Consider the following 21,796-nt stretch of genomic DNA (forward strand, 5'->3'; position numbering starts at 1 on the left):
ATGTGCAGGACACAGTCATATAGTGCACCAACAGGGAACATCAGTAAAAGTAGAATTTGAGCATGAAATAAAAGATAAACTGAATGTAATGAATAAATGTGACCATCTGAAAATCAACATTAGCTGTCAAATTGATAATATAACAGACAAAACATGAATAAATAAACAAAAATCTGACACAAATACAGAATTCTTTTTTCCATTCAGCTGCTGTATCAGACAGCCCGTTTTTATAATGTTTATGTTCATATTAACGAGTGTGTGAGAGAGTTGAGTGCAGACAAAGCGGGATTTGTTCACCATCAGGCTGCTCCTCCCTCTCCAAGAGACCTTTTCTCTCTTTAATTGCCCCTAAAGGGTTTTTTATTAAGGTAAGACAAGCCTCGACACTTGGTTATTTCTTCAGTGGGTCTTAAACTCTGTGTGTGTCCTGTGTGCTGAACAAAGGCTGTTCATAAAGGCAGCTGCTGAATGTTTTACACAAGGTCTTAATGTTGTGTTTACGGCCTTTCACGAAAAGAAAGAAGACATATTTTAAACATGTAAAAAAAACAGGGATTTATAACAACCCACAAAGTGCAGGTACAGGATACAGTTGTGTCATTTTGAAGAAAACAAGAGGCCTATGTGTATGTGACAGAAACTCCATCATTGGACATTTTAAGAAACATACAAAATACCAAGTATAACCTGAGAAAGTTCTCAAAGTAACACCATTATCACCAAATTTAAAATACAGTGGTGTTAATAAACTGAGCAAAGTCAGCTATCGGCATTTCACAGGAGGCAGATTTATTCCCAACAAGGTCTTTTGCTCCCTCCTCTTCCTCACATACTTCACACACTGGTATAGTGGCATTAGATTAAGATGGAGCGAGAGATAAGGTGACTCTAATTATTATTATTTCATTTATTATTCATTTTCCACGCACGCTGGTTAAAATCCCTCAGCTCCACTCTGATCACATACCCTGGTTTATATAGTAGAACAGTATTTTCCTCCAAGCACCACCAGAGGAAGCTCATGTACAACTGATGGTGAACAGGCCCCAGTTTGAGAACCATGGAGTTAGTGAATAAGAATTAGTCGACAGCCCTTTTCCAAATGCGTCAAGGAATTACATACCAGAAAGTAAGGAATTCCTAAATTTGCATAAGCTTCAAACACATTTTTTCCATTCAGGCTGCCGTAGAAACATGGCAGCACAAGATGACGGCCGCGTCAAGGTAAGGCCTCACCTAATGTACATGAAAAAGCTTTCTTCTATGGCTATACAAAAACCTAAAAGACATGATACACGTATACAAACAAACGTATGGGTAGTATATTTAACTTCAACCCAAGAACACTCTTAAATGTTACACCATGGACTTTCACAGCAACAAAAGTCATTTTCATCTCTTCATTATTGGATGTAACATGCAGTTTCAGTAGCAATGAAGCAGAAGCATCTGTACTGAAAAAAGGAACTGGTTGATAAAAAAAAACAAAAAAAAAAACGGTTTCAGGAAGAAATTAAACTAAACAAGTTTGTCAACTGTTTTCCTTTTTCAGCGATGTGGAGGAACAAGCTTCAAAACCAATGGAGCCTACATTTCCCACAATGCAACACCGAGTCATGATTCTTAGTGAGAGCCTCTCTGTCTTTCAAACTACTCCATTAACACAGGATTTTTTGCAACCTTCCCCGATCACTATGAAACGGATGCTGATGTCAGAGACACACTCAAGACATTATGTAAGACTTGGGAGTGTTGGAGTGTTCTTATAGAACGGTGTTTCTCAAGGTAATGGAGTTGCACTGAGACTAAACATGGAGACGGCAGCTGTTCATGTACAAGTTTGTTTCATTTAAATGTTCAAAACCAGCTGTTACGTTTGGTTACATGACATACTTTTTGTTCTCCTTTTTCAATACCAGCATTTGGCATTTTTACCTGTTGCAAAACAGAAATAAATCATGGTAGTGCATGAAACAACCCTTTCATTCTCCTCCTCCCCCTGGTTAAAGATTTGAAGTCCCCAAAACTACAGGAACAGCTTTGTCCCTGGTGCAACCATTCTTGCCATGCAGCGTGTGGTGGACAGTCCATGGCCAAGAGGAAAGGAAATGGGCTTGTAACCTGAAGGTGCCCCTGAGCAAGGCTTGTCTGTGTTCAGTACTGGTGTGTAATAAGGATGGGTTAAACTAATTCTAATTCCAAATTCTAAAAAACCCCAACCCCTGATTACTAGCACATACTTTAAAAATGTATTTCGTGGTTTACTTAACCTTGAATAGGTCAAAACAACTGTTACTGTAGAGTGCAGTAAAAACATGTTTTGGATGTGGAGGAGAAAAGGACCACTGACCCATAACTGTTTTCCCCGTGATGAGAACATGACATCAAGCAAATATTCCTCAAGTTTTGTTTTTATGTTTAAATGCGCCTTATTTCTGTTGCTTTCTGTCTCTGTGACACATTTCCTGTAAAGTGCAGTGTTTGCTGTTACCTTGAACTGCTGGGCAAAAACATATGACTAACACATACCATTATGGTTGCCATCATTATTCAGTGGGTTACATTCCACTGTCTCGACAGCTTCTTTTTTTTGTGTGCTTAAAGGACAGCAGAAGGCCAGGAGAATGTAAATTCAGGCAGACACGTTGGGAAATTCCCCCAACGACTGACTGAAGAGTCTGCTTGATTATAAAGAGAGTCGCCTTTTCACCCTCTTCACTCTATATACTCAACTGTGGCCATTTGGAATTCAGCAGCAGAAGAAACACCGCACATTACACGAAACCACACAATCACAAATAACATTTATTGTTCAACAGTGAACTGGAGGCAGGGACGACCAGTGTTTTCTGCATCTCAGCAGAAATGAGGCTCACCTTTTTCCCAGGTCAAGCAGAATAGTTTTTAATAGAATAGACTTTTGCCAGGATTAATTGGTTGTTTATTAATTAATTTGGCAGATATCGTTCAAATATGTAGTTACTTTTCAAACTACATTAGTTTTCTTGTTTAAATACTCAGGTCTGGTTGCAACAAGATCCACGTCACCTCTAGATGTGGTCAAGCCTTTTTGTTATATGTACACACATCGACACTACAGCAAATGTGTGTCTAGCATGTGCAAATCCCACATGTCACAAGAGTTTCCCACACCTAAAAAAACAAACAATGCCTATGGATGCCACCACATGTCAGCTGAGAATGTGTAATGTCTTAATTACATATAACATTAAAGAAATTATAATGAATGGATCTATGTATGAAAATGAAGGCGCTACATAAATATGTGCTGCTATAACATACTGTATGATGTTACAATGAATGTCTAACTAGGTTTTAGCCATCGTTTCATCACAGTGTCAAAAGTAAGATGATTTCATTCCATATAGGCACACATTTGTTCAAACACACTTGCTACAGTGCTACAGAGCGATTCCACGTGTGAGGTAAACCTCAGTCATCCTCCACAGGGTGGCGGCACATGCGTGCAGTGCAGTGTCATATGGGAGCACATGTTTTTTGGAACGCCACCCTTTTGTCATGTTAGACCAGCGTCCACATCCTCATTTGAAGTCAACGTGACAATGCATGCCCACATTCCTAAAAAAAAGTCATTTAGCTCATGCATTGTTTCAGTGCTTCCTTTGTTAGTTAGGCAGCAGTTAGGCTTGGGACTGACTTCAGTCTTTTCCTCCAAGCAGTTTGAGGTTATTGCTAAATAAACAGTATGTTACCCCTTTCAAATGAACATTCTAATAAGAATAATACAGAATATTCCTTCATCCTTCTTTTCCTCCATTGTCACATCAATACAGGCACTACTGACATGAAATACTACAACAATTTTTTTCTTGTGTTATAACTTTCCTTCATTTCTGCTTTTTTATAAAAAAGGAACAAAAAAAACAACATAATTTATGTTAAGGCACTTTAAAGAACACACCACAAGGGGGCACTGCTGTTCTGCGAAAAACTCATCACAGCAACAAACATTTGAAACATCTATTTCAGGGTCAGTGTCAAGTGTCAGTGTGGTAAAAGTACAGAATAACACGATGGAAGTCTATCCTGAGCATGTTCCTCTGTTTGTTTGTTTGTTTGTTTGCTTGTTTTTGAGTCTTGTTACATATAGTGTGTGCTGTATGTCTTGTGCCAGGCTGGTAGAGATGGGACAAGAGATTACTGGCATTTCAGTGGAGTCGTAATTAGGTGCATTTTCAGTCTGGCTGCTCTCAAATGTCTGCATGCATTCTGATGTGACTCATAGTCTACATTCAGCATGTTCCACTGTAAAAGAAATGTAGTAGTTCAGAACAAAAAATACAAAAATGCAGACATCCCAAAAACGTGGTCACTATAGCCTCCTACCTCTCTCTTGTTCATTTAGTTCAAACGCAGACCTTTTCTCTTTCTGTGGCTCTCTCTTTCTCCTGCTCCCTTTCCAAACAGGATGTTTGTATCTCAGCGGAGCTGCCAGCACAAAGCTGATGATCAGATAGCAGGGCTGTGTGGAGTGCCCAGCTCTCCCAGCACAGCGACAGATTAACTGGGATTTAAGGCTTCCATTCGAAATTCCCCACTAAACCAACACACCACAAGACACGTCAAAACACAGGAGGTCATGCAGGCGATGGCCTCTGCTTCTCACCCTCTTCCATGTTGTTTTTAAAACTGCTTCTCTGCCTAAAAAATGATCATGCAGTCACGGTAATTGAACTGCTGAAGTAACTGAGACTGTGTGCGTGTGTGCTGACATGGATTATTGCACAACAGTGTGCTTTTCGTTTCCCAATAAGTCAACCAACAATGATGGTTGCATTCAAAGGTGATATCATTAGACTCTGGAGACGTGTGTTTCCGTGTATTGTGCTGTGCGTGTGAACACAGTTAATAGGAGATGCCTGGCTGCTTGGCCAGTGGTTTGTGGCATGCAGTTGTTTCCCGGGCAAAACACTGTTGGCTAAATTATGAGTTATTTCATCCTAGTTTACATTTATATATACACAGTGAGGATCTGTATATGGAAACAAATTATTTTTTCCACTGTCTTTGAAACACGTTGATCCCTTAATCAATTATGGTGACAACGGCCGTGAAATTGATGGTAAGGTATGGGAATTGTCAAGAGTAAAAGCAACAGTGGAAAAAGTGCTATAGTTACACTCGTCCCCAAACAGAGCGTTCTGTTTTCCCTTTTTTTATTAATAGCCTGCTTGATTTTTACCACAAAGACAGTTTTCTTGGAATCAGCGGAGGGCATTTCCTGTGAGACACAAAATAGTTAAGTAAAAACAAAGTGGACAGATGTGCATGGCTCTGCCCTCCACTCTCCAGCCCCTATATCGCCCTTCCACCCCTCTTCTCTGTGACTCAACCGTTCCTTTCCTCCTGTTTACCATTTCTGGCAATTGTTAACTCCACGGGTAACTCAGGAGCTGATTTGGATCGAAAAGTGTTTTGAAGGTTTCACTTTTCCCGTTGCAGATGTGCGAACACGCCAAATTATGTCTAAAAGTTAATATAATCCTATTTTGACCCGGAGGAAGGATCAAAGACGGTCAAACATGAACCCTAAAAGTGTCCAACTGCAGTCTGACTGACACAACTGATCCTCTGTTGGTAGGATTTCCTCACGTGTTGTTTTTTTTCATATATGCACAAGAACCTGAGTGTGAATTAAGGCCAGTAAGTGGTGTCATTAAGTTACTGACACCCAGACACATATGCCTTTCACATGGACGACTCACTCACAGTGTGTATGTGCGCACACATGTGCCATAGATACAGCAAACAACCAGGCTACTGTTGGAATCCACGGCTAAAGCAGCGATCATAACCGACCTTGGCTAACTTTACTTCCGCATAATCATATGAGTCGAGTGTAGATAAAGGCCATTTGAAGTATTACCTCACTTCTTAACGGTCACTGGTTTTCAACGCTCAAAAATATGACTTTGCCGCTCAAAATCTGAAACATGCGGATCTTAATGAAAATGACTGAAGTTAAACTGGATTATTAAAATAACAAATAACAAATAACAAATCAAATACACTCTACTTTATTTTAAACATTTTTCTTATTGTGATTCTGAACAAATTATTATTATTTTTTTTCAATTTTCTAGACTGTCCAACTGTTTCAACCCTCTAAGGCTGTCATTTTTCCAAGTGCCTTCATGGTGATGATCTCGTAGAGCTGGCAGAACACTGAGAGGTCACATCTTTATCTTTTGGTCTGTAGCCATGAAAAGCAGAACTTCGGGGTGAGCGCTGCACACACAGACACACACACACACACACCCACACACACAAAGTTCTACAACAAACAGCCTAGGGAATGTCACATTGACGTAGCATGACACTGAAATGTGTGTCAGGGCCAAACACAAACCTCAATGCACCATTACATTTTCCGTGTCTGGTGTTAAAAAATCCAGAAGCTAGATCACGCTTAAGATCATGACCGAGAGTCAGAATAGTTTCAAAGCAGTGTGGCTTGTAAAGGTGATGGACGTGCTGGAGACACATGTTCACTTTCCTGTGTTAGTGCTTCTGATTATTTTGGTTTGGACTCCCGGGAAAACAGTCCAGAGCTCCAAGGAAAGGACAGGGTGGTAGCAGTGTGTGTACATTATGGAGATGTTGTAGAGTATTTTGGCTTTGTGGTGAACCAAATCAAACGCTGACCCATTGGAAAGGATGATCTCAGAGAGCAGACAATTCATTAGTGTTTACATGAAGGGCACACAAGACTTTACACAGATCTGGATGTGACGCGCCATTGTTGGCTCCACTGTTTGCCGCCCTCTTCGTTTATTTTCACACCACATTCCCCCGGTGTTCATGTTCACCGCACACTCCATCAATAGGCTACCCATGAGCCACCACAGGCATAATGTCTTGCCCACTGCTAAAGCATGCTGCTGTTGGACCCCCCTGAGTCCGATCTGCACCACCAGACTGACTGGGACGGGGGGGGACAGACATGGTGTAACAGGGTTGGCTGGGCGGGAGGTGGAAGAGGCTGCTGTCATCTCAGTAATGTGTAATACTGTGATGTGTTAGAGTTGTAAACACTGGCTGACCACAGCTCTGCAGACCAGAGAGTCCAGAGACAAAATCCAGCCACATATGTCCCACAGGTGTTCAGAACTGAAATATCAACTGTGCTAAAAAAAAGAACTAGAAATGGGATTGGTCTTTTGTTAATGTCTGTTAACAAATTATACTCCTTTTGTTCCGTTGGTTAATAAAAATTAACAAACTTTTGTTAAAGAAACAATGACTAATGTTTTCAAGGCCCCTCTCTCAGCTTGAGGACTTTAGACGATTGCCTCCTTTGCCTGTCCTCTTGCAACACTCCCAGACTCTCCTGTCCACTGCTGACTCACTCAAAAACACTTGCAGGATAGAGGACAATTTATTGTTGGCAGACACGTCATAGCGTCCTCCATAAAGTTGTTCTTTATACTAAGGGTTGCAGGGGTTGTGATCTCTTTAAACTTTTCTTCTTTTCCGTGTACCTCAAATGACATTAAAATGACTAGTTTGAGGGCAGAGCATGCAAAGATCACATTTCTTGCAACTCTTGAAACCATGTGGGGTTTTTTTTCAAAGCAAAACCCTCATCTTTCATGTTGTTTGTGCTGTTTGCGTTCCCTCAGTCTAACGTTCAGTTTCCTATGCTCTTCAGATCTCTGTCCCCATCCCATCGTCACATGGGACATTAAAATGTCCCCGTAGGGATGACGTTGTCCTCACAGGAGTTTATGTGCTCCATTATTTAGTCTGTCTCCCGATAAGGCGCAAAGGGTACATTCCCGTCTGCGACTTTAAAATATCCCTGCAAATCCTCATTGGCCTCTGACCACCTCCTCAGTCCTAGTGGTCAAATGCTGCAGCTGGACAATGACAGATGGACGCAAGAACACAGGGCTGTGGTTTTATTTGCCGAGGGCTGGGAAGGGCAGAGGGACTGTGCCCATGTTTCATGTTTGCATGCAGTAAACCCACAGTTCCATCTTCTGTGGTGAGGCAGCTGTCGACAGGGCAACGAGCTGGTAGTGTGGCAGAGTGTGGTTTAGGTCTCTTGAGAGGGCCGTGAAAGTATTTTTTTTGTTTGTTTTGTTGGAGGTTTGTAACAAAATGGAGATGGAGACGTGGAGTTGCAGCAGATGATAACAATGCCTCCTGTGAACAGATAATATGGATGCGAACATATATACTGCATTCACACAAGCACTCCTGTCCCCTCCGCCATGTGTTAGGTGGAGTTGTGGATTGACAGCAAGGTTTTAACATTATAAGGAACATTTATTTTTTAGTGTTCCCTGTCAGTAGTACTGAGCTAACCCTCACCACTAACCCCAGAAACCATAGGAAAAAGATAGGATTACCTTTTACCTCCATGAAGGAGGTTATGGTCTCAGTGCTGTGCTTGCCTGTCTGCCTGTTTTTCTGTCTGTCTCACTGTCTGAACCGGTTAAATTAAACTTCACAGGAGAGATGGGGTTTTGTCCAAGGAGGTCCAGAGCTCAACACGTTTGTGAACAGCGTAATAATGTAGAGGTCTTCATGAAAAGAAAATGATCGAGTGTTGTGAAGAGGAGAAAGTATTAGCTCATGTGGCACGTTCTAGTTTCATGCAAGGACCTACTAATTAAACATAAATGACATAATATAAATGTAGTTTGTAGTTGTTTACTTGGGGGATTGAACCTGTTTGGGGCCCTCAATCAGCCGTCACAGGGACCATGTCTAATGAGATGTGACGTGTGTGTTTTTAGCCTTTATTTTGTGCAGCCTCTCTGTGGAGTCAGCAGGCTTTAGGGTGATCATGATGGCTGACCTGTGTTATTGTTCTTGCTGGTTGGGCGGTTACCATGGCAGCCTTTACTATACCTCTGCAGATGTCTATCGAATTATGCAACGTCGTGTCACATATATATATGTAGGCCACGGAGCGCAGTCAGTGAGCTTCTTTTAGCCCGGCTGTGACTGATTGCCATTTCACACAGTAGTAGTTTCACAAAGATATACCATTCATTTTACACATGGAAGCGTCACATGCTGGGAAAACAACTCAGGACTGTGATGCACACACTTGCATGGCCATACACGTTCACCCTGAACAGTTTCACTGTGTTTATCTGGTAACCTTTGCAACAAGGACCTCATTTTTCATCAATTATAGACTTATAATAAGTACTTACGGAGAAGATGGAACAAAAGATGTTTTTATTACAATATTAGTCACACTTTCTTTTGAAGAAGAGTAATGAGTAATGATATGACACAACAATTTGAAGAAAGAAAACCGAACTGAAACTAATCTTAAAGTGGACATATTATACCCTATTTCCCTGGTTAAATGGTTTAAAGTTGATTTTGCATAATATGTCCCCTTTAAACCTTTGCTTGAATCTTTAATATTGGAAGCATCTTGAGAAAGGGGACAACACTATGTATGGAAAAACTCATTTAAATGGGCTTTAGATGTCATTTATAAGGAGCCAGTCATTTTTTAAAAAGGCAACAAAATCTGCCTGAATATTTGCATTATAGCAACTGAATATTCATTTTTATCAAATGTTTGCTTTAAACGATAGTTGTGTGTGAGCACAAAGACTGGAAAGAGTGAGAAACAGCTAATTCACTGCACTGTACAAACAACGTATCCTGCATTAGACGGCTGTCAAACTAGTCTTCAAGCGGGTGGTGCTGTGCATATAGATTCGGCAGTGGGCGGGGCCTAAGTGGACACACCTGAACAGACACACAGAACTGTGAACAAACAAGAGACACATGGAGAGGTGTGGAAGAAGACATGAGAATTGTGTGTGATATGTATGTATTCTGTTCTCACATGGCTCCAGCATTAACTTTAGTGTCTTAAGCTACATCAACATTACTCACCGCATTACCCCGGTGCTTTAGAGCCCAGAAAAAGGTGAATCTTTAAAACGCTGTAGGCTCCTTTTCAGTTTGAAAACTCCAGGGATTGCGTGTTAGTCTGGACAGGAAGAAGAGCAGACGGCGTTAACTGAACTGCATGGAATGACCCGCATTCACTTCCTGGTTGGTTCTTATGGCCAATTACTCAGCTATCAGCAGCGAGATAAAAGCTCTGTTTAAACTTTAATCTTTCAGTGTCAATTTCACCTTGTTGTCAGCCTCATACAAGAAATTCTTGTTCTAATCTTTTCACCATTGTCACCTCTCATCAGTGGTACCTTCTGAAGCCATGCAAACAAACTGTAGACAAGCGAACCAGCTTCCTGTTTAGCCTGGCACATGTGATCAATGCATCAATGCAGATTACTTCTGATACATCTGAATCTGAAAATTACTTTTTCAAATGAAAACATAGTAGTGGATGTGACCTTATACCACAGAGACTTTGAAAGCTTTCATTCTCATCTGAAATGGTGGCATTTGGAGTCTGGTCTTTTTCCGTCAGTGGGTTAGTCCGTTCTCAAGGTCCTGCTGCATTTCTTTGGAGACTGAGGGTCTAGGGTTGTGGCGGGGGCCTGCTGGTGTGATGGGGATTGGGGTGGATGGTGTAAGACTGGGGGTCAGTTGAGAATTAGTGGAGCACCACACACTGAACTACACGATCATTAGTCCTCATCACAAGGGACGTGCACCTTTGACCCCTTTTCTTTCCAGCACCAGACAGACAAAGCACAGCGAGCCAAGATATACAAACGTTCAGTCGGAGGATTCATAATTTCTCCATGGAAAGATTTGTTTTTTGCACTGAGCAGCGTCAGTGCCTCAGTGTGTGTGTGTGTGTGTTTGACAAGAAGTGGCTGTGGGGTGAAGGAGAAAATGATAAGAGATCACACAAATAGTCCAATGCATGGAGGGAGCAAAGACATGCATCGTGTCCATGGTCAACTTGTTTTCTACACAAACACAAACCTCACAGACACACACACACACACACACACAGAGACACACACATGCACACGCACACACACTGGATTCTTGTACAAGCTTTCCCAGACATCAGTGAAGCAGTTCTGAGAAAATTGGGCATGATTGTTTACATGACTGGGATCCAAGTTATTTTTAACATATTTTGGCACAGTGAAAGCATGAGGTCCAGGATAAGTGTTTAAAGCTCCCTATCGTAAAGAAAATAAATAACGCCATAAAGATCTTGACTTTTAGGTTCCATAGTGATCATGAGAAAGCAGACACGGTGACGTTTAAAAGATGAGGGAGCGGGGATTAAGCAATGCATTATGTCAGTTTGAGGTCCAGAGCTTTGTCGTTGTGTTTAACTGTGAAGCATCGGAGTCCGACATATAGTTGTGTTTGAAAGGTGCACTCAAGATACACTTAAAATGACTCAAGTAATCGGACCTTTCCTCTTTCTGATTTACAGTTTTCAAAAGTCTAGGAAACTGCTCAAGTCTCACAGAAAGATCCAGACTAGGACTCGCTGCTCACATTGCACTCCCATCTGTCCTCGATCCATTTATCCTTTCATTTGTGTATCTTTTGATGTGGCTATTTTGGGCTGGGTGCAGATAAAAAAGGTTATCTAAAAGAAGCAGCGAAGCAGAGTCGGGTCCACAGACAAGCAGTCACCTTGAGCCCTTAAAGACCTCAGACCTTCGCTGATAACCCGCCGACAACACACATTGCTCTAGACACACTATCAGCTGTCCGAGCTCTGCTCAACTTCCTGAGACGTAACCCATGCTCTGTGCGAGAAAATATGTGATCCTGTAAAAGCACTGTGTGCATAATATACTTTAGGCACAACAAGATTAAGTTAGTTGTTTTATATTGATACACGCAGGAGATGCTGCCCAAAGAAATACACGTGTACACGCTGTGACATTCCTGACATGTTGAAATCAGAAGTACTGGTTTTGCAAAAATGAGTAAGCAGGTCCATTTAGTAGATTAACCCTGTGACATTTAGGGCGCTTGATAACGTTCTATTTCCAGTTTTCTCAGGAAGCAATCAATAAAACAAATGTGCTGGTGAACTTAATATTTCATCAGACACCATTTAACCTTTCTTTTTAATCTGATAGTGTTGATTCCTGAGAGAAGTAACGACATTAGGAAAATATTTAGTGTATGGAGTGGTGGGAAACGGGGTGATGGCCCAAGAGGCCTCCCTTTTCCACCGCTGCTGCTTCTTCGTTCCCACTACACTTTGCATTCCCAAACATCCAACTCACCACCCGAGTCTGCGTCACTGTTCCCTGACTCACGATGCTTCTTAGCACACACACCCACACAAAGATGCACAAAGACACACACACACACACAACAGTATCCCCATTACACAAACTAGTACAAGGCTGGAAACAATTTTATTTTCCTCCTGATCTGCTGACCTCTGCTGACCTGTAACCACATTTCCTCTTTCCACCATAGCACCAAACAACCAGGAAATGTGTATCTCGCTTGCAACAACACGGAGCCAAGGCCTCTAGGATGTTTTCATACAGTTACAAATGAGTTGTCTGAGCGTTTCAACATCTCTTGCTGCTCACGGGAAAGTCATCAACTTGAGGGCATCATTTATTAATCTGCAATTTCCTGAGAAGAAACATCTCAAAATATCCAGTGGTACTGCAAAGATTACAAGAGAAGGATCCAGAAAGACCTGAGTGCGTCTGCCCAAGTTTCAATGCTTTTCATCAACACGTTGCCCTTGTCAGTCTCTTTCAGCATTTTATAGAAAGGTTCAATTTATAAAGAACTCCAGCTTCTAATACAGGGAGCATCTCGTGCAGCTTGTGACTTGCCTAACTTCTCCTAGGACGTGTTTAGGGGTTGGAGAGCCACCAGCCAGAGCCTGTGCCTCCCAGCTGACCATCGCAATCTAGACCCTGGGTTTTCAGCCTACCACACCAAATCTGCTCAGCCATCCAGGCCCGCTCATGTCCATTACCACAAGTGATGCCCAGCCAACATCTGATGTGCTCCTGGATTGACGTTCCCAGCTGACATCCTGTTCCTCGATCAGCAGCCCTAACTCCTGATTATGCACCAGAGGCCTGGTCAGCATCAAGATGCCATCTATCCCACATCAGGGCTGCAGTTAGGTGTACACACATCAGGCAAATGCAGCAACATAACTAATTGCTCTAATATCTCTAATTGTTAAAGGCCCAGTGTGCCAGAATTATAAGTGACATCTCGAATAGTGTGTGCAACAAACTACTCTGCTGATTCCTTCTTTTCCAAACTGCCAAGGAACAGCGATTGCCTTTTTGCATGCCAGAATCTTTCTACAGTTTCCTCCTTCTTCACAGGATTATGCATCAGGGTTATGTGGGTGGAGCCACTCTCCTTTGTTTGCATAGTCAGCGTTCACTTCAAAATGAACATCTGTTCAAGCTGCTTGACAAACATGTCAGTGCAAAATGGCAGCCTCCATAAATCAAGCCCCTTGCCATAATTACATAAAAAGGCCTATTTTAAGGCAACAGGAACCAATGGTTATCATTTTATGTCAAAGCAGTTATAACATTTTCTTTTATAACTTAATTTACCTCATTATTAGTATAGTATCCTCTTATTATGACTTGGTATCTCATTATTATGGCTTAGTATGTAGCATCTCAATGTTTAGATACAAGATATCTCATAATTATAAGATACTAAGACATATTTTCAAAATAGTATCTCATTATTATGACATAGAAACTTAATTATGGGATATTATCTCAAAGGTATAACTTACTATCTCAATAATGACTTAGAATCTCATAGTAATTACTTGGCTTTCATAATTATGACTTAGTATCTCACAGTAATTATTTAGCATTCATAATTATGACAGCATCTCATAATAATGATTTAGTATCTCATAATAATTAAGACAGCATCTCATAATAATTATTTAATATCTCATAATAATGATTTAGTGTCTCATAATTATGACTTAGCATCTCATAATAATTACTTAGTATTTCATAATAATCATTTAGTATCTCACAATAATTACTTAGTATCTCATAATAATAATTTAGTATCTCATAATTATGACTTAGCATCTCATAATAATTACTTAGCATCTCATAATAATTACTTAGCATCTCATAATAATTACTTAGTATCTCATAATAATTACTTAGTATTTCATAATAATCATTTAGTATCTCACAATAATTACTTAGTATCTCATAATAATCATTTAGTATCTCATAATTATGACTTAGCATCTCATAATAATTACTTAGCATCTCATAATAATTACTTAGCATCTCATAATAATCATTTAGTATCTCATAATTATGACTTAGCATATTAATTATTTAGTATCTCATAATAATTACTTAGTATCTCATAATAATGACTTAGTATCTCGTAATAATCATTTAGTATCTCATAATTATGACTTAGCATCTCATAATAATAATTAAGTATCTCATAATAATTACTTAGTATTTCATAATAATAATTTAGTATCTCATAATAATTACTTAGTATTTCATAATAATAATTTAGTATCTCATAATAATCATTTAGTATCTCATAATTATGACTGGCAATGCAGCTGTTTTCCCATGTGGCAGAAACGGGCTTCCATACATAAACATTAAATTCATTTTCTTTAAAAATGAAAAAAATCTGCTTCATGGTCGAGAGTAAACACAAAATGACGCAAAAGTACAATGTTATCATATGGCATAATAATAAATAAACCACGTGGCTCTGCCGAGCGAAACTATGATGGAGAGGTAAAGGAAAATCCCGCCCCATGAGCAGGAGTGAGTGAGCGAGAGAGAGAGAGAGAGAGAGAGAGAGAGAGAGAGAGAGGGAAGAGGACGGGCAGGAGGGAGCACAGCGGGACAGAAAGACAGAAGACAAATCTTATGGCTATCAGAGGAAGACACATTACTGTTTGGAAGCGAGGATAAGATGAATTTCTAACTTCGAGTCAGTTATATTCCGTTTTTTGGTTTTACGCGCAACTTTACGCAGGAGAGGAAACATTCTGGAAAACTCCGCCACATCGCCGGGATGTATAGATGAAGGTAACTACTCCAAAAGGTGGACGTTACTGAGTCTGTGGACACGGATGATAGAAATATCCATTTATCTACCAGTGAAGTCCTGTCCCTCTATCAGGGACTTTGATACTTTGTGTCCAAAGGATTACTCAACTTAACTTTAACTAATTGAACTCCCTCACTGATCATCTCTTCTCAGCTAAACGTCACATTTTAAATCTTTCAGTCATTGTCCACACAATTTACCTTATTATTAAGGAAAACACTTTCAATCCTAGTTTTTAAATCACAAACCTTTGTTTGGAAAAAAAGAGAGTAATTCTAGAGAGAAAAATACAACTTTTTATTTACGTTATTGTTAATCAGCATGCAACAGTTTTTATGGCATTGTACTGTGCATAGTCTATTTGTCTTTAGTGCTGCTGCTCTTGTTTGTCAGAGTTCCATTCTTAGTGATGCTGTTTACTATTTAAGTTTAGTAAAAATGAATCAGTGAAACCTACATTCGAGGTTTTAAATAGTTTTTGTTCAGTTTTTTGGTGCCTCTTAATTACAATTGTTTTATGAGCCATCAGAAAGATTTTTCGCTTCCACAAATCAACCAACCAACACTAATGAATGTAACTTTTGTGATTTTTCCTTTTCCTTTTGGATTTGACGATGACTTCTTTGTGTTTGACTTGCAGGTCCCTGATGAGGGTATACAATGACTGCCCTTAAACTGCCAGGCTGAGCCGCCTGACCTCCCTCAGCAGTGTCCAGTGCTGTGGCGCCCTCTGCTGTATGACAAAGGAAGGGGCGGGAATGGCAGGCAGTATGGAAAACACAGTGGAGGTAGGGATGAATCTGGTCATCGTCAGCCACTACAACCACTCAGGGAAGTGGAACCGGCCTCGCAGCAGCGGGGTCTGTAAGATGGCTGTGCTGCTCTTCATCTGTGTGTTGATTGTCCTGGAGAACATGATGGTGCTGCTTGCTCTCTGGAGGAACAAGCGCTTCCACAGCCGCATGTATTTCCTCATTGGGAACCTTGCGCTGTCCGACATGCTCGCTGGTGTGGCCTATGTTGTCAATATCTTTACGTCAGGACGCAATACGTACTTCCTGACACCAATACAGTGGCTGGCTAGAGAAGGGAGCATGTTTGTGGCCCTCAGTGCTTCCACGTTCAGCCTTCTGGCCATTGGGATCGAGAGACACATGACTATGGTGCGTCTGCGTCCATGTGAGACGGCAGGTCGAGGGAGACTATTAGGACTGCTGGCAGCCTGCTGGTTTGTGTCAGTGCTGCTGAGCGCTCTGCCCAGCCTAGGGTGGAACTGCCTGAACAATCTGGCCTCTTGCTCCACAGTGCTGCCACTCTATGCTAAGAGTTATGTGGCCTTCTGCACCAGCGTCTTCAGTGCCCTCTTGGTGGCCATCATCATCCTCTACATCAGGATCTATCAACTGGTGACCTCCAGCGGTCGCAGGGTGAGCAGTCGGCCTTCAGAGCGCTCGCTGGCTCTGCTGCGGACAGTGGTTATTGTTCTTGGATTGTTTGTCATGTGCTGGGCCCCACTTTTCCTCCTGTTGCTGCTGGATGTGGGGTGCAGCCCAGCTCACTGCCCTGTGCTCTACCAGGTGGACTGGTTCATCGCCTTGGCTGTGCTCAACTCTGCCCTCAATCCTCTGATATACACTCTGTCCAGCAGGGAGATGAGGGCTGCCTTCTTCCGAGTGCTGTGCTGCTGTCAGACCAGTTTGGAGTCTTCTGGGACTCCTGTGGTGGGAAACCTCCACCTGGGCACAGTCATACCCACAGTGGAAAATAGTAAGACCAGTTTGGGTGGTGGAGGGGGCAGTGGGGCGGGCAAGTCCACGCTACAAAGGGGAAAGGTTGCCACACCTATGAACTCTGAAAACAAGCATGGAGATCCCTCTGCCACTGCTGTGGCGCACCACTCTGGACCTGCAGACCTGCTCTCAGCTGTGTTGGTGAAGGCGGGGGCGCTGCCGCCCCTCAGCAAATTCTGAGTAGAAGCACTTTAATGAAGCCTCACAGTTGGACTGAAACCGAAGACCGGTATTTTCATATATTTTTTTTATGAATTTTTCACGTACCGCAAGACCGGTATATGAGAAATGGAACGTGGTGCACCAAAACACAGTTTGACGGGGGACACTTTTCACTGCTGCACCACACATGCTAAGGGCTTAGCTGAAGAAGTAACTGTGGTAGTAACTGCAGGAAGGATCAATTTACTCCACCACTGACAAAGTCCTGCTATCAGCCACTTTTTGTTTATGCACTATGACCACTGTAGCCACTATTTACAAATAGTAAATACAAATGTAACATTTCAAAAATATGAAAAATTGTTGGACAATTTTTTTGCCCGTGGATCAAATAAAGCTCCAAATTGAATCATGTCTGCAAATGTAGAAATTATAATTGTAGGTAGGGCTGCAATTTCTTTATTATTTTCCTAACTCGATTAATTGAGTCGTTTGGTACCTAAAATATCGGAAAATATTAATCAATTATCGAAACAGTTGAATGAGCCCTGATTGTAGACAATTAAAGTAATTAAAGCCAGTAATTATAAACATTCAACAAAATTGTTTGCAACACCAGAGTGACTCAAATAATCACTTAATTTTGCATCAATTTATCAAAAAAATATGTAAAATAAGTTTTTTTGGATATGAATTAAGCAAAGCCAAAAATTAAATAATGTCTGCAAGTTTAGAATTGGAGTATTTGTCTTCATTTAGTGCTCTATCGGTATTTAAAAGCTCAGAAAATGTACATGCAGTTCATTTGTCAGTATGAGTGAGTGAAATGGATTGATACAGCCCCTAAAAGTTAACAGTGCAGCGGGTGATATTTTAAACAATGGCAGTATTATTACCTTCATTCATGTTGTGTCTGTCACTGTGTTTATTTCATTTTGTCACTATTTGAAGGGGGGGCGGGGAGGGGGGGGGATCGAACGTGGGCATTTCTTTGTTCTTGTCATAAGCAAACACTCTTTCTATCACAGTTTCACTTGATAAACTATTTATTTTCTAAGAATACGTTTGGCATTTTAATACTATATGTCATTTTTGCTTTCTGTGCATAAAAACCCTCTTGGTACTAGGATGTTTTTGTATTGATTTGGTTATGATTTGAAATGCACTGTAAGAAAAAAAGAAACATGTCACCAATTGTATTTTTTTTTGACTAGCGGCCTCATGAGGCTGTGATGCTCATTACACGCCCTGGATGTCATTATCACACTCTTACCACTAGTGGGCAAGAACATCAAGCTTGTTCCAATAATGGTGTTACAGGACAAGCAAGGTGGAGTGTTTTTGTTTTTAACAATAACGAATTTTGCTCGTTCCAGTCTCAACTCCGCTGACCACAGTCTGTTTTGGCAGCACTGGCTGAACTAAGCGTGGCCGATAACAATACACTCATGGACATTTTCTCTTTTCATCAGCACACTTAGAAACCACTCGTGCCGACTAACCACTAGCGAATGATGTCAGTGCTGGATGTGAATAATTTAATGATGGTAGACTGTGACTGACAATTCTGCCTGGCTCGTTGTGCCTTATACAAATTATGTAGCAAATAAAGTCCCATTCTCTGTTATAAGACGCTCCATCCGGTGTTGTTGTGTTAAATTGTCTTTCAGCACTTCTTCAATATAAACTGTCAAAGAACATGCAGGAAAACTAGTGATTTTGTGTCTCATAAGGTTGTGATTAATATAGAAATGTTCTCATTTGTCAGATTATCATTTGCCGTTTAGACAGAGGAGAAATGTCATCTGATTTAACCTACGTGCACTCGTAAAATAGCCTTTCCCATGCATCACAGACAGACCTGGCTCAGACAGCTCATGAATAATGCAGACGCAGTCATGAGAGGGTTTGTCAGTTTGATGAGGTCTGTTACTTTGAAGAGCCCGTTGTTAAACATGTCCCATCATCATGAAAGTCTCCATAACCTCCTGGTTAGCTGTTATGTTCAATTATTCACACTATGTGACTGTTTTTTTCCTGAGGATTTTCACAGAATACGGCATAACTCACTCTTTAAAAAGCACAATAATTAAAGATGTTGCTGTGTTTGTTTTTGTACAGTGAGGGCACATTTTTAATTGAACAGAGAGATTGGGCAGATAGTAGAGCACAGAGCAGACACAAGCTGACAGACTGGCATTTCATACTCACCTCATGCAGCTAAAGGATGCGTCTCTCTGCTCCACACCTCCATTTGTGATGGAGAAAAAAACAGCAAGGGTGTTAATACCAGCCGAGCATTTCCAGTTTAAAAGGTCACTGACTGCTTCCTGTCGGAGATGTCGAAACACACTTTCCCGAATTAGCTGGGGATGATCGTGACCTTACACCATACGGAACGTCAGAAAATGCCAAAGTGTTGAGCTGTACAGATAAATGTGATGAATGAGTTTTAAGACTGATTATAACAAAGAAGAGTTGGATTTGTAAAGCCAGTGTGTCCGTGGAAGACTTAACTGCATCAAGAAGACAATAGTTTTCATACCTTGGGGGAAAAAAATCAACTGGATCTCCTGGAAAAGACATTGCATTTGTAAAACCAGTAACAGTAACATGAAAATTATAGTTTTTCTTTAAATGTAAATGCAGCTATTATTTACTGACAACATTACAGAACAAATCTAAAACAAGCAAGAATGAATAGGTGGAAAAAAACAACATTAAAATGTTGACAAAATGTCAAAGCAAATAATGACATATGAACTCTGATGTACGAATGTTGATAGTGGACAGTACTAATTTCCTTTCACCACTTATGGATGATGATGAGGATTTTTTCCCCCAAAGCTGGAAAATGGCTCAACAAATTCAACATGTACACAAAATAAGATGTTGTTTAAAAATGACAGTTCTTTTGATGGCTGATAATAATAAATAATTTGCTAAATTAAGATAAAGCTGAAAGATATGTTACACTTCCATACTCTTCTTACAATAACTCTTTGGATTTATGATTCATTTAATTCATTTTCTTGCCTTCTTTCTGTCTAAACAAACAGCTCAAACATCCTTAAAATTGATTTTCCTTCAAATCTATCTTCTGTCCTTGGATTCCAGCAATGCATTTTCACCAAAACAACATTTTACAGCTTCATGTGCTAACTGGGTCAAACACCTTAATAAATCATGTTAACTAAATAGCCATCACTAGTCTTCTTTGAGGATTTAGACATGGTGGATTTGTGTCATTCTTTGTGCACAATGCCTATTTGCATATGACTAATGTGAACACGACAGAGGACAAGAGAAATCACGCCACCCCCTGTCATCCTGATCCTGGCTTTATACCGCTGCGTGGTGAGGAAGGAGTGTGCATGCATTTTTGTGAGTGTGCATTTGCCACTGTTTTTGTACAGTGCAGACGTGTCGAATGTGGGTTGTGTGTTTTTTTTCCGAGGAAAGAACAAAGACTCCATCTGGTCCGAGCGGCTGAATGTGCCAGTATGAAACGCTTCTGTCACTCTCAAGTCCCCTGTTTGAAGCAGCTCAGGGGTGGAGTGGGGCCAGGCAGAGAGTGGTGAGGGGGTCCTGTTTGAGGTGGCCGCTCTACAGTTTGTTCTCTAAAGCACAGTTGGACCTCGCTCAGTACAGGAACACATATTCATCTGGTGTGTAAGGCCTCCCCCTTCATGGGTACCATTTCCCCTACACCTCCACAGCTCTCAGATTCAATAGAGTGTAATTACACGTAGAGAAAAAGAGAGTGAAGACCAAGACAGGTTTTTGGTGATAAGCTCCTGAAGATAAAAAGGCTTTATCCACGAGATGGGGGAGATGCCAAGGCAAAGGTCACTCGGTAGGAGGATATCTATAGGAGCTGGCTGAGATTTGGACTGGTGGACACTCATCCTTTTCAACACCCGATTAATACTCCTGTCTAGTGCTGATCTGACTGAATCGACTCCAGCTCAGGTGAAGCAGAAATCCTCCAGTGAAAAAGCAATATCTTCTATCTGACAGCTGCATAAACATAGCAATTATTTAATGTCATTACTGTTTCTTTATTCAGAAGGATAATTGTTTTTTACATTTTTTTATCAGTGTCCTTTTTCCTAATATAGGACAATGTTGCCCATCACTCATCTTTTCGACTGGGAAAGGGAATCACTCACAGACGCTCATTATGAAGGATTTAGCGTCAGAACTGCATATCTCAGCCAACTAATTACTCCTCACCTGCCCCTTCGAATTGTGGATACTACAAATCGACATTGGCCGTGAGGTAACATAAAAACGCCAAAATCTCTCTCTCCAGAGTCATTGTTTAATTTGTCCATTCTGGGCTACAGTGGAAACCCAGCAGTCTCCATGGAAGACGACTTGTGGACTTGTGTGCAACGGACTGTGCATTGTTCATATCCTTGTGCACTATTAAGCTTCTATTAATAAGAAGAAATACCTTGATCTGACAGATATTTATATTCAGATATGCAACCAAGTCTTTGAGTGCCGTCTTATCTTATAGCAGATAGGTGGCAGACGTGGATAAACTATCCACCCGACATAAACCCCCGCCTTTTTCCTCAAAACAGCAGCTGCTTCATCTCCACATCTTCTCCGGTTGCACTCACCCTGGCGGAGCCTGACAGTGTACACACACCTGCTCACACTGACCTCCAATCTATCTTTTCTACGCCTGCCTGCTACAACTGTAGGGATTAGCATGTCTGGGATAGTGGATAAGGGAGCGTGATGAGGGTGGCTTCTACGTCTGACATGCACGTCCTGTTGCTCACTTGTGGCTC

At 41.0% G+C, this 21,796-nt stretch overlaps 1 protein-coding gene across 1 annotated transcript; it reads left to right on the top strand.

The window, feature by feature from the left end:
* Positions 1-14,802: 14,802 nt before the first annotated feature.
* s1pr3a (sphingosine-1-phosphate receptor 3a) lies at positions 14,803-17,778 on the top strand. Its single transcript, XM_058637494.1, has 2 exons — positions 14,803-15,017; positions 15,680-17,778. The coding sequence occupies exon 2, from the start codon at positions 15,777-15,779 to the stop codon at positions 17,007-17,009; it is 1,233 nt and encodes a 410-aa protein (XP_058493477.1). The 5' UTR covers positions 14,803-15,017; positions 15,680-15,776; the 3' UTR covers positions 17,010-17,778.
* The last annotated feature ends 4,018 nt before the right edge of the window (positions 17,779-21,796 follow it).

The sequence above is a fragment of the Solea solea genome, chromosome 9, assembly GCF_958295425.1.
Source record: "Solea solea chromosome 9, fSolSol10.1, whole genome shotgun sequence".
In the NCBI taxonomy this organism is placed as follows: domain Eukaryota; kingdom Metazoa; phylum Chordata; class Actinopteri; order Pleuronectiformes; family Soleidae; genus Solea; species Solea solea.